Source organism: Agelaius phoeniceus, chromosome 1, assembly GCF_051311805.1.
Source record: "Agelaius phoeniceus isolate bAgePho1 chromosome 1, bAgePho1.hap1, whole genome shotgun sequence".
In the NCBI taxonomy this organism is placed as follows: Eukaryota; Metazoa; Chordata; class Aves; order Passeriformes; family Icteridae; genus Agelaius; species Agelaius phoeniceus.
The window spans coordinates 84901955-84916181 of record NC_135265.1 but is presented as its reverse complement, the minus strand read 5'-3'; the positions used below and the strand labels follow the sequence as shown (position 1 = coordinate 84916181).

At 39.0% G+C, this 14227-nt stretch overlaps 1 protein-coding gene across 6 annotated transcripts in view; it reads left to right on the top strand.

Moving 5' to 3' along the window:
- Positions 1–9815, top strand: part of COBL (cordon-bleu WH2 repeat protein) — a 157581-nt gene extending 147766 nt beyond the window's left edge. For all 6 annotated transcript variants that reach the window (XM_077182679.1, XM_077182673.1, XM_054647821.2 and 3 more), the window contains 3 exons: positions 411–530; positions 2788–3039; positions 8518–9815. In XM_077182679.1, the coding sequence (XP_077038794.1) occupies positions 411–530; positions 2788–3039; positions 8518–8535 (390 nt within the window). In that variant the 3' untranslated portion in view covers positions 8536–9815. The remainder of the gene's footprint in view (positions 1–410; positions 531–2787; positions 3040–8517) is intronic.
- Positions 9816–14227: the final 4412 nt, after the last annotated feature.

The following is a 14227-nucleotide window of genomic DNA, read 5'->3' as shown; positions in this document are numbered from 1 at the left end:
CTGCACAAGCTGGACAGGCAGAGGGTGCATAGACACAGATAAAGGAGAGGTAATTGAGGTTAGTCTGAGAGCTAAACCCTCATTTCAGTGTGTTATGTAAAAACAGGAACATGGAGAAAACTTGTAAATATCTGCAGTGAAAGAAAATTGCATTTTGTTTTACTAGGGTATAATAGTATGCCACTGACTTCATGCTCAGGGGATATGGACTGCATCTCCAAGTACAGCATTACTGTCTACACATACCCTTACTGTGCAGTGTGAATAAGGTTTTACAAGCAGGCCCAAAAAAAGACAAACTGATTAGTCTTCATAGTTTGCATTCTGGTACAAGTGCCAAAAAGTGTTTCCAAGATATCTCTAAGTAAATATCTAATAACAATGTGAGGTTTATTCCCTTCATATTCTAGGTTTCAAATGGTGCATTAAATGGCAATCACGGCAAACCCTCATACGCTGAGCCAGAGAATGAGCGCTCAGCCCTACTAGCAGCAATTAGAGGCCACAGTGGCACCTCAAAGCTAAAAAAGGTAAGGAATCAGGATGGTAAGTGATCTTTGAAGGGCATTCTATTCCTTCTGAGTGTTTTGAATAAACCCAAATATCCCACAAATTAAACATTGTGCTGCAAAGAGAGAAATTGAGGGGGTAAGCATATGACAGAAGACCAGATCTTACTTAGGCAGACAGAATAGGTTCAACCCTATTCTCTGCTATAAAATTTAAAGGTCTTTTAAATAGTGTGCTTGTAGCTTAGAAAGAAGCACATAGAAATCCAAACCAATTACAGGGAATGTACATAGAAGACATCAAATGTTCATCATTTTCACATTTAGGTGAGGTCTTTTTTTAGTATGGTTTTGGTTGGAAAGGACTGAAGCATTATCTAGTTCCAACCCCTCTGCCTTGGACAGGGACTTCTCCCATTTGACCAGGATGCTCAAGGCCCCATCCAACCAGCCCTCAAATACCAACAGGGATGGGGCATCCACAGCTTCTCTGCACAGAGAAGCTGTAGTTTAGGAGTTTGCAGTTGGATTATATATTTGCATTACCTACCCTATATATCCAATCTCAGCTCCCTGAAAACACACTAGGGATTCTTCATACGTGCTGTGTATCTGCTAACACGTATCTGCTAACATGATGCAAGTAATTGATATTGATGTTTCATCAACATTCACCACAGCAGGATGATTCCTTCTCTCTGAAAGATTTATCTAACCATTAAAGCATTTCTTATTCCTAATAGCCAAAACCTGCATTTTTCTAGCCTTAGTTTTCACTCAGTTGACTAATCCAGCCAAAGATGTGTCCTTGGCAAAGAGGTTCCCCTTTCCCTCGTGCAATGACTCAGTTCATTAGCACATATCCAGATAGCTGGCATGAGATAGAAAAATTCTCTTGCCTATGTTAGGGAATTACTTCACCCCTCAAATATCCTACTGCCCTTGCTGCAGGTAGGGCACAGCTTCCTCTGAGCCTGTGAGCGAGATGTGCTAAGCAGCAGCAATCTTCACACATACTTAACTGCATTCTGCATTCATTAGGAATAAATAGCAATTTGTGTAAAAGAGGCTCTGACAATGAAGTCATCACTGAGAGTTTTTTGAATACTTTCCTCTGGCAGAGAAGTTTTTGCCATGATTTTAAAGGAAGTCACCTAGAAACCATATGCTTTTTCACACCATGTCACCTGCACTAGTTAAATCAGTGTGTTTGTGTGTGTACAGGGCACAGTACAGATGTGGTGTCCTTTTCAGGTTGTCTCAAATGTTTGCCTTTTATGTAACATGACACGATGCTCATATATATATTGTGTGTATATATATGTATAGGGAAGGAATATAATACAGGAGCTCTCTGTGGGTTATTTTAGGGGAGATGACCCCTTTACTTTTTCTCCACAGAAGCTATGCTGCAGTTTGTCTGAGAAATGAATTATAATGGATCTGCTTGGAAACTTATTTGGCCTGTAGTACTGAATTTCTTAATAATTGCTGAATCATTGTAATTACTAACAATTCATCATGATTGTAACCAGTATTAATGGAAAAAAGTATATCTTGACACAGTTGATGGAAAAACTGGCTTAGTCTGAAAGACTGTCTTCTTTGCCTGGATGCATTTAAAGTAGGATGAGTTTACAAGCTGGTAATTTGTGCAGAAATTTTAGTTTCTGAAATTCCATAGAAATACACTTGGAAGAATTATCAATTGATTTTGTCCTCAGTGCTTTCACGCAGCTCTCTCTGGTATTTTATTTTTTTTTTTAAGTATGGCTGGAAACTTTAGGTTTAATGGCTTTTTTTTCAGTGAAGCTATGTCTGAGAGCTCAGATCTGGAAGAGCTTCCCTGTCATCTGAGATTATTTCTGTGCAGCCCAGACTGCAAAAAGTAATCATATTCCTGGGTGGCTACTGCAGCCTTAATATATCTTCCTGATTCCAAAACCCTTGTGGTTGTTTCCAAATTAATACCAAGTCCAACTTTCTCTCTTACCTTGCATGCCAAGAAGAGTTACAGGATGCTGAAGCTCACAGTAAATAAAGATTTAGTTTCTGAGACAGATTCAATGCCAAGTCCTCGATGCTGGTAATCAGCCCAGCTGAGTGATGTGAGTGAGTAGTAACAGATGTTCAACCCCATGAGCAAACAAAAGTTCTATGGGTTTTACATCATCCAGGAAAAGTGAAATCGGGGTACTGAAAGTGAATCTAATGTCAAATAATTACAGTTTAGCCATGCTTGATATTAACTACCTTCTTTCAATTGCATGATGAGCAGATCTCCTCATTGGCCTCCCAAGAGTTGCAGCGTTTTAGGGACGCAGAACAGTCCTTGCAGAAGGCAGAAGACCTTCAGGAAGAGCAGCTGTGTATCCCACCTGCCCCTGCCCAGCCACCACCACCACCTCCCATGCAGCTGTCAGCAGCAGCTCCTAAATCCTCTGCCACAGCTTCAGGTAATCCAATGGAGGCAAGGCAAGCCCTATTGGAGGCCATTCGCTCTGGTGCCGGAGCAGCAAAGTTAAGAAAGGTAAATGTACTTTTATATTTTACAGTGGATGAAGCAACCTATGCTTGCTGTGTTTTCAGAACTATTGTTAAGCTGTTCTAGGCAGACATTTCTTTCTTCCATCAGAAGGAGGTACATGCACTATTTCCTCTAACTGAATCAAAGATCAGGAATGTATTTGAAACCTTTGAACAGCTAATGAAACACACCCATGCATATATGCAACCATGTGAACAGACAATGTGTTTTATTAAAGAGACCATCAAGAGCATGACTATAATTTCATTTTCATGACGTTTTCATTCTGTATTATCTGGGATAATACTGGATGTCCTTTAGACAAGGTGAGCCTAAGAAAGATCAGATATGAGACCCTGAAGCAAATTTATAAATAAATATTCTCTCCTAACTTCTGCAGTGTGTCCTAGACCTTGATTCCCAGCACTTAAGCCTTGATCACATGTGCTGAGAGCTGTCAGTGAAACTGTGAGGTCAATTTAATGTCTGCCTGAACTTTATTAATTGAATTGTGTGTGTTTCACTTTTGTGGTTAGATGTGAATCGGTCAGCTCCCAGATGACTAAATGCTCAGTTGCCTGCGTGTGATTTTTGGCGTAACTTTACTTATCTCTTTAATCAAATTTTGTTCTTCCCTATCTCAAGTTATATGGTGTTTCTTGGGAAAGAGAAGCAGATCAATTGTCCTGAGTGGAGGCATCCCAATATTGCACTGCAGTATCCAAGAATAGACTTTGATCCAGGGACTTAAAGGAATGTAGAAAAGCAGATACAGTTTTCCCAACACATGAGTTAGCTGATACCAACCATAAATTTGTAAATAGACTTTAATCTTGCTCACTTTTCCTCATTTAAATAATTTTAAAATGCACTCAAATTTTAATATTCAGAAGTTGTCAAAACAAAAATCTGGTTTCTGATAAACCAGAAATTCCACAGAATCAGACAAATGGCACAAAACAAAGCAGTGTTTCAGGGAAATTTACATCAGCATGATCTGATTACATCAGGAACCTGGATGTGCAGTTAATTTTTCATGTGAAAAATTACATCTATGTTATGCATACAATTATGAGGAGCAGCTGAGTTCACACTTGGTTTGTTCACCTTGGAGAAGGCTGAGGAGCAACCTCATTGCAGTCACTGCTTTCCTTGAGGAGGGCAGCTGAGGGGCAGGCACAGACTCCTCTCTGTGATGGCCAGCAATAGATCCCAAGGGAATGGAATGCAACTGTGTCAGGGGAAGTTTCTTCAGCAAAAGGTTCTTCCCCCAGAGGGTGGTTGGGCACTGGAAAGGGTTTCCCAGGGAAGTGGTCACAGCACCAGCCTGACAGAGATCAAGGAGCAGCTGGATGATGCTCCTAGTCATATGGTTTAGTTTTAGGCATTCCTGGGAGGAGCAGGGAGTTGGACTCAGTGATCTTTATGGGTCCCTTCCAATTTGAGAAATTCTGTGATTTTAAGACTACAAATTATGAAGAAGTCAGGCCTTTATTTCCCCACTTGACCAATTGACAGAAAAAAATGGGACTTGGACATTGAAGGGCACTTCATGCAGTTGTTTTCTAGATACTTCCAAATTTCTTGTTCTTCCAACTGCATTGCTCTTGCAGAAGTCTCTGAGGGAATCCATAGCTCTACTCATGAAAACAAGTCTTTATCATATCTTTGGGGATTTATTTCAAAACACTTGGATAACCAGTGCAGGTCATGAAAGTACACCAGATAGATGGATGTATTCTGCTAAATACTGTGCCTGTCTTGTCTCATTTCCAAGACAGAATAATTTTTGCTACTTTTGACATTGAAACAACAGAAGAGTACATTTCATTATATAGTTCTCTTATGAAAATAAAAGAGGGCAGTGTTTTGTCCAAGACAGAGTATGATTTTCTTATTACTGTGCTGTCCTTCCAGATACTGGATATGCAAGCTAGTCTTATGTGTGCCAAAGTCATCATGACACTTTGACGTCTGAGATCTCAAGCCCTTGATAACTGATTAAAGTAAAAATATTGTCAGATTTCTGAAAAGGCTTTCTGTCCAGTGTGTTTTAATATCTCTTCTAGTATTATGCATTATATTGTGAGCCAAATTCTGATCCTTCCCTGCAATTGGACAACTTGGTGAGAGCAAAAGTTGAATCCATAGAAGACAGTGAGCACATAATAACTGAATATCAAGGTTTTCTTCCTTTACCCGTGTCTAAGGAACACTGAGTCTTTTGTAGGCAGTGGCTGACAGGTTGCTTTGTGCCAGGGCTGAAGCAAATTTTTTCTTTGTTTTGCCTCCTCTGTCAAAGTTCTATGATGTTGTGTTTTGGAGATGTGAGCACAGCACTGTTTTTGGCTTTGCTTCCTGGAAGATTTTGGTTGCAGCAACTAAGCAGCAGAGTAGGTAGTTCAGTTCAGTAATGGCATCTGTTTCTCTTCCATTGTCTTCTCAAAGTCTTCTGGGACAAAGACTTCTGACAACAAAGTCATTTATTTAGCTAATATTGTGGAGAACCTGGAAAAATCTATGTTGCTGACAGCAAAGTCGTTTATTTAGCTAATAGAGCTGGGAAAAATCTGTGTTGCATAATTATGCGTGACTCGGTGCTTATTTATGTGGGGTTAGTTGCAATGGAAGTAGATCAAACATAGCTGTCATGGGAAGCAAATGTAAAAAGCAACCAATTACCTAGATAAGGAGCATCCCAACAAACATTGGAGCTCAAGTATTATCTGTGAAAAGGCAGCTCCTCCACTCCTCCCCTGATTACACAGCTGTTTGCTAAAGTCATGAACTTTAAGGTTAAAAAATTCACTGTGCAGGAAATGAGGAGAGAAGTTGCTGCAGGCTGACCTTGCTTAGCTGAGAGTCAGGGTCTGCACAGCACAGTCTCTAATTGGGTCAGCCAAAAGAAACCAGAGCAGAAATAGATGCTTGAGGGAAATGCCAAGTATAGGTAAGATAGTATTTGCATAGCTCTCCTCTCTCTTCCTTAATCCGTTTTTTGGAGTACTGTGCCTGTTTGGGCAAATAAATCACTCTTTGTTTTGAAAAAATAGCTTTGAATTGCACTGTTGCTGTCCAGACTCCTGAAGGAAAATTCTTGCAGGTGCCAAGCCCATTTGAGCCTGCTCAGTCAAGTGGTTCATCCCTAGTGCAGGGCAGTTCAGAGACCTTCCAGAAAGCGGTTACACTACAGATCCTACCCAAAAGAAAGGGAGACATGGATGAATTACAGGAATGGGATGAATTTACCAATCTGGAGAACACCTGACAATGTACAAGGAAGTAACCCTTTTCTTCAGTTTTTAAAATGATCTGTCAAGGAGCCTGACAGGTGTTCAACACATCCAAAGTACAACAGCAAGTCAGGGAGGTGGCATCAAGTAAAGCCACCATCCAGGATGGGTTCCCTGGTGCCTTTGGTGATTACTTATGTGAAATGAACATGTCTCACTAGCAAGGAGGCTCTCCCAGCCATGGGGTCTGCCACGCGAGCAAAGGAGAATCAGCTGATCTAGGAAGTAAACAGCTCATCTGAGACCAAATTTTGGCTAATTCTGGTGGACAGAACTCAGGTCATAGAGCTGTACCATTTAACGTTCTGATTTTAAAAGTGAACTAGTGTTTTCCTTAAATTGTGTCAAACAGTATCATATAGTTAAGATCTCTATGTGCAGTATTCAACTTCCTATTTGCCATCTCATAAAATGCAAAATAATGCAGCTAGATGTCTGAAATTCTCTATATCAATGGATGTGTATTTTTCTACTTATGTAAATTGCCTTGGGATTTACCATGACTATTTGTGGATAAAAACCATAACTACACATGCAAATAACCCATTAGATGTCTAGCTGTAGGTATAGTTGCAGCACAAGTCCATGCAGGATTAAAAAGGGAACAAAGGGAAGCTATAAAAGTTGCTTTAGCTTATATGCCATAACTCTCTGTACTCAGAGATTTGGTAGAAATATCGCAGAGGAATTTGTCTGGATGTGATGGGGAAAGCAAGTTATATTTCTGAAGAATAGGCTGTTGCTCTTGGTAAAGTGATTGCTTCAGACCACTTTTTAATGGTATGTGCAAGGGAGATTCTGCAGATTCCATGTATTTTCCAATAAAGATTGTAGTTACACCAAAGTAGCCTTTTCTGTTTGTTCACTGAGATTTTTAAAAACTAATTTGGCTCCATCACAATTCCCACAAGCATTCATGGTGATGTTTGGCATCAGCATTAGGTCACGTCAGCTCTTGATACGTGCAGTGTATCATTCTGTTGGCAATCAAAGGAGCCAGGTAAGATAATTACTGCACCAATTGCAAGGAGTCCCTGTGTTCTCTGGGATAATTTGGAGTTGGTTGTCAACAAGTAACGCGTCGATCAGAATTATGTCATGTTGAGTGTCTTCTAGGAAGCATGGCCTAGTTCCATACCTTTATGTCAAGCAGTGGACTATTCTTCTCACATAAGCAGAGAAGTATAATTGTGAATGAACAAATACTGCTTCTTATTATCAGTATCTGTGGGTGCAATGAAAGAAATTACAGACTCAAAGCCACAGTTGATGTATGCTTTGGTGTTCTGGAAATGAGGCAGGAGGCCCAATGATAAGGTTGACCAAGCTTGATATACAGGTAGTCAAATGAGCTTATAAAGTGATTCTAGTTCCCATGCACAGTGAGAGGCAGGCATTTGCATGCTGTTACTCTGTTTGAATTGGAAGATAAAACATAATTTGAACTTTTCACCTTGCTAATAATTTATACCATGACCTATTTTTTTCCTCAAGAGTAAGGGTCAAAATGGAAAATTTAGATTTGATCAAATGCATTATTCCTGTTCAGCTTTTGTGGTGACCTTAATGTATATCTCTCTGATAGAATCAAAGCTCAGTAACTTTGAATTTGGAAGAACACCTTAGCATATGTATTTAAAATAACGAATATGCTTAGATGACCCGAGGACCGGGAAGGAAGATAAGCATTTGTGTGTTTTCCTGAATCAAAGCCACCAGGAGTTTCCTTCATTCAATCAGAAAGCAAAGTACTCATCAATTCATTTTCATGGCCAGTGACAGCTAACCAATAGAGAGTAGATTTTGACTGTTGATGTTGCATTAGATGCAACAGATGTAAAAGATGCATCTGCAAAAGATGTTGCATACTTGCAGCTGGGGCTTCTGTTCATTCCACAAAATGAAGGAATTTCACAGAAAAATGAATCACCTATGCTCCAGAAATAACACAATTGCAAACATAATACCTGAGGATGTATGAGGTGTGAGTTTTTTGGGGAAGGATAGCACTTTTCATTAAACCAAGTGATATAGCTAGGAATAAGGGCACATAAGCTTAAGTAGTCTCAAGGAGCAGATGAAGAAACCAAGCTTGAAAACAGCCCCACGGGAGAATGTTTGGTTAACAATGTCAACAGTTGGAGGTTTAAAAATATCTTGAATGATCATGTGCTTTTCTTTCTTACAGGTCCCTCTGCTCGTTTGAATCATGTAAAAACAATAGGTAACTGGAAAATCTAACCCCGTATGCACCCATAATCATCATTCAAAGTCTGAAGTGGCAAAAAACATCAAGAAGTTTAGTTTATTCTCTTGACTACAAGCCAAAATAAGTTGTAGTTAATTTTCTGTGTGTTCCTGCATAATGGTTCTAAGGGGAAAATATGTTGCTCTGCTGTAAAGCTTCTGTGCCAAGGAATTGTGTTTTGCCTCTGAATATTTAAGGTTGCCAATAAACTATTCTTGTTGGCAGGTTAATAAGAATATAAACACTGTGCAGTCCTATGTTAATACTTAATTGTGTTTATGGGCAAAACTAAAAACTTTGCTAGCTATCTGAAAAGTAATACTCATTTCCAGCTGTTAAAAATATATAACTATTTCAAACTATTCACTTGCTTCTTTTTTGATTTCAAGAAGGGCTGTAAGCAATTAGAGTGAAAACCAGAGTAAAGATCTATAAAAAACAATCACAAGAAAAAAGTTATGATACCTAAATTGTCATGTGCTGGGGTCACTGGTTTTTAAAATTAAATTAACTTTGTATCTCTGCTGGAGCTCTGAGAAAGCAGGCAATCAATAATGAATGTGAGACAGTGTCTATTGAAAAGTTACTTATGGGGTATGACGTATAGAATGCTAATGTGCAGAGATATGCTGAACCCTGGTAACAAACATGGAACTTCAAAAATATTGAGCCACCTTAAAGGATCTCTATTTGCGACAGACTGTGAAGGTTATAAATATGATTCAGAGTATAGAGGCCGAAGATGTAGAATTCATTCTGCACTGTAAAATGAAGCAGAGCTGGTTTATGTCAGTAACCAGGACTTTTGTGGTCTATTGTTCAGGTCATGCATAAGTTGGCCCTTGGTTTCTAATGCGTATGGCTGTTGTGTGTTGTCTCACAAGTATTTATAGAAGCATCTTTTTCAAATGTTAACTACTTTGGTAGTTGTTGTTGTACATATTTTGAAAATATTTCATTAAATTGATTAACTTAAAAAGGACAAATGAAAATGCTTTTTCACATTTCCTATATTGTAATGAAACTGAAGAAGATGAAGTTTGTACATTTACATTTTTATAATCACAGACTACAGCAGTGGCAGATTTTTGCTTTAAGTTGGAATTTAAAATGTATAGCTATGGACTGTTGAAAGCACGAAAATATTTAGCCATCTGCATTTAATGTGACTATATATTATAAATTATAAAATATTGATGTCTGTTAGTGCCACAAATAAAAACAAAATCAAAACCTGACATGACTTTAAAGGCTCTTTTTTTTTTTTTTGTTAAATATTTGCCATTTACTGAAAGAAATTGGAACTAGAAATGAACTTTAGCAAACCAGTATGCTGTGCTCAGTATCTCAAGTCTAACGTGAAGTATCTCAAGCCAGGAAAGTGCTCACAACTAACAGTTTAGAAGTGCAGTAGAAATCACCATCTAGGATCAATATGTGAGTTATATACATTTCAACAATGATGGAGTACTGGTAATGTTCCATTTCCTCATTAGGGAAGCTAATATATTCAGAATTAAGATGCTCAGTTGCACTCTCTGATAAATAAGATCACCTCTGTTGATTGTGATTATCCTTCTTTTGCCTTTAAAGATTTCTTGGTGGGCTAGCCATCAGAGGCACTACCATGTTGAAAATGTTATCACAGGAAAAGATTCAGTCACTCATAGTTTGATGCTGTAGATATTCCCCAGAGCAGCAAATACTCCTTCTTTGGCTGGCTGCTACAAGGCAAATTTCATTGCATCTCTCCTTCTGCTTGTTCTTAGTGTTGCCTGAAGGCCCTGTGTGCATAGCCCTTCTTCCTAACACCCTTTTAGTGTAATAAGTTGTATGAGTACTTACTTTTCAATGTAAGGGATTCAAAACTGGATTTTTGGACAATAACATCCTCTGGGTTTCACAGTGCAAAGGTTCTGGTTCCGGGTGCTGGCACTATATAGAACTAAAGTTTCTAAGTTTTATTCATAGCTAAACTTCTGAGTAAAAGCTATAAAAACAGCTACAAGATAAGATGTCATCTTCACTTTGACAGAAAAAAAAAAATTACAAAGACCCTGATGGCTCAGTCACAACTCAAACTAAAAATGGAGGGGGTGTTCAGCTACATACAGTAGGATTCATTCATTCCCTTCTCATGGTAATGAGACTTACGTCTGCTCTTAAACTGTCATCCAAGTGCTGTTGAACTATTGGTAGGAGCTCAATTTAACCCTAGATGAATTTAGATAAGAAATTAGTAGATTTTGCTGTAAACCTGTTTATAATGAAGTCTAGTTACAGGTGTGACCCTTCCATATAGTAAACTTCTGTTCATGCTTTTAGCTGTAATAATGGTTAGCTCATCCCGAGTTAAAAGAAAAACCTTGAAATGTGTCTGGTAAAGACCTTCTCAGCAACAAGTATTTTCATCTGTCTGGCTGCTCTTACTCTCCCACGCTGTTTGCTAGTGCAGACACAGCCTGTGTCTAGAGATGCACACGTTGCCCAGGTTACACCCTGACATGTCCTGTCATGGCACAGCCTGCAAGCTCCTTTCTTTTTTGAAGGACTGCAAGAAGGACAGGGAGCTCCCCTTTTCTTTAGTGTCTCTCCACCTAGATTGTCCTCACATTCTCCTGCCTCAATTCAACCAGAGGAAAGGCTCAGATTCATCCAGCCCTTTATTTTTTTATATTTTTTTTTTAGTAAGAATTTGGAATTAAGTGAAAAAATGGTATCACCACGGAAACTGAATGGAGAATTTGGGTTTGATATCTTTATTTATTGTGCAGGTATAATTCAATGTTCAGGGCTTAAAGAAATTCAATCTCATGTCTCAAATAAAAATTTCTACTTCTTCCTTCCCTTTCTTTACATGTTTTTATTAATTTTTTTTTAAATTTGAGTTTAGAGTAATTGTCAATCATTAAGTCAACCATCATTAGATCTCTCTGCCTAGATATTTAATTTAAATAATACTGGTTGTCTGCACAAGCTATTTGATTTAGAGGAGTTCAGTATAGATTCTTTTTTTTTTTAAAGACAGCCTGTTAACATTAGTCATGCAAAGTATTGGACCAAAGGACCTCTTGACATGCACATCAATCTACAGAGTTTCAAACATGGCATGGTTCTACTTCCCCAGCTCATAGTAGTGATTTGCACTATTTATGCTACATTTGCCACAGCCAAAAATTGGCACTTTACCAGTGTGTAGGAGAAAGAAAGAGAACAAGAGATGCATTTATGAAACAATGGAAAACTACACCCTGAGATAGTTTTCCCTCTAACTTCTCCAGAAAAGAAAGAAGCAGTTCTGTTGTTGAGTGCTGCTTAGCATTAAGCACAAGGTTTAATTTGAATCCAAAGATTTGCACAAATCTCGATTTGAATCAGTTTGTCTGAATGAAATGTTTATAAATGGCTCCTTTGTTGGTTCAATATGAAAAATAGTTGTCTTCTGCAACCGTTAATTAGCAACTTTTACATATGTAAAGTATTTATTTGTGTGTATTGTTTCTCATCTCTAATCCCCTGTTGGGTTACATATCCATTATGTGTACCAACATGCTTTGCCTAATAAATCTTAACATGTCTGTTAAGATTTATTAGACTATTCCCATTGTTCTCCATTTGTTGTTGCTGAGCACACACCATAAAATACTCCATGCCCCTGCTATATTGCTTTAGCTGCCATAATGGCTGCATTTCCCCACTTGCAGAAAATGACCTTTGCAATGATAAAGTTCTTTTTTAAACAAAAAATGAAACAAATTCCTGATTTTTCAGTAATGTTCACCTGGATTTTGTGCATCACTGTTTTGATCTGCTTTACTATTTTGTTGCTGAGTAAGGTGTGGAGTTTGGTTCATAGCTGATGGCTTCCTTTGCTGGAGAAAGTTTCCCTATAGTTGCCTTCTCAGGGTTGTTCATCAAAGTATGGTAAGATGGTTGACCTTTTCCAAGAGCAAAAAGGTACCTTTTTTGTTATTATTACCAAATATAATTATTTGTTAAATAAATATAATTTGCTTAAATATGTTACATGATGCTGCACCACATAGGAAAATCCCACTATCCTCTGTTTGTCTACCAACTTTTTGTTCTTGTTTAAACAGTTTCTGATTTATTACAGTATTGAAGACTTCAAAAAGAGAGAGAAAATAGAACTACTTAACAGGAATATTGTGTTTTTCACACTTAAGGAGTTTAGGAACAAGCTCCCTTCCATAGTCTGTTCCCTCCCATCACTCATTCCATATGTACAGGAGCACGCGCGTGCAGAGTCTCCTTCATCATTTCAGAAGGTCAGGAATAGTTAAAAAAGCATCTTTACCACGGGATCCTTTTCCATTTTTAACAGTAGCTTTTTTTGTCCTGTAAAATAGGAACTTCCAGAAAGTCAGGGACTAAGTTTTGGCGCAGTCACAGCAGCGATACACAGTCACTGCTGGAAGCAATGTCAAACCCAGCTCCATATAATGCTATCTTCAGCCAATTTCTTTTCCTTTGGGTTTTTTTCCTTCTTTCCTTTCTTGTCTGTGAACTGATAAAAGCATGTACGTGCCATGTCTCTTTTCTGAGGTCATTATTTTGCTTGAAGCCCTAAAAGGTTTTCCCCTGAACAAAGCATAGTGGTGTTGCAGTTGAACATCAGACTGAAAGAGGACATTTATTCATACACAAACACCACTGTCCAGTTGGCAAGTCAGGAGCTTGAAAAGGAAACCTTATTGAAAGAACAAGACTGTGGAACATTATTGTCTTCTACATCAGAACCTGTGTTTACTGTAACAGGAACAAAGCAAACATAGTGCAAATAGGCATGGGCTTCCTTTGTCTTGTTCCATGCATTCAACAGAGGGGTTTCTGTCAGAAGCACTGGCATCTGTCCCTAGTAGTGCTTGGCACGGGTGAGTGGGTCACAGCTCAAGAGTACTGATTTGGATGGCACCACTGATGGGTTGTGCCACTGGTTTGGGCTTTTTTGGCCTTGTGATAAGCCAAAATGTGGTTTGATTTAGCCAGTGCTCAAGACTGCAAACCAAGTACCTGTGCTATAGCCATGAGCAAAGGCTCCACACGTGGACTGCTGTTGAGATGGAGAGTGATCCATGATCCAGTGTGTGCCAACTACAGCACCCAGATGCCAGTAGCCAGTGCAATCTCATCTTCTTAAGCCAGAGGTAATGATAATGGGGAAGGCAGAGAGAAATGGATGCATCTGCCTTGTGACAGAACCTAGGAATAAGCCACATGTAATTCAAAGAGCTCCAGCCCTCCCTGCCCCAGCAACATCTAACAGTGCAAAGGACATGCAGGAGGTGACTCAGTAAGCATCAGGTCCATCAAAACTAGTGATAGGTCTGAATTTTACAGACAGGACCCTGAAACTGCACATATCTCTCCTGATACAGCTACCTGGTGGGTTAGCATTCCCACGACCAGACTAAAACTCTCCCAGTATAGACCCTTTGCTGATAAAATCCAGCTCTCAGTCCTTCAGTCAGCTCAGGAGGTGGGTGTACCTGGCAGGTTCCCAACCAGCAGCACCAAACACAGAGCAGTGGTTTGGCTGCCTGCACAGTGCATGCTTCCTCATTCATTAGCCTCGCTGCTAATGTTCCAAACTTCCCAACTTATGGAAGGAACTGTCAGAGGCAATTTG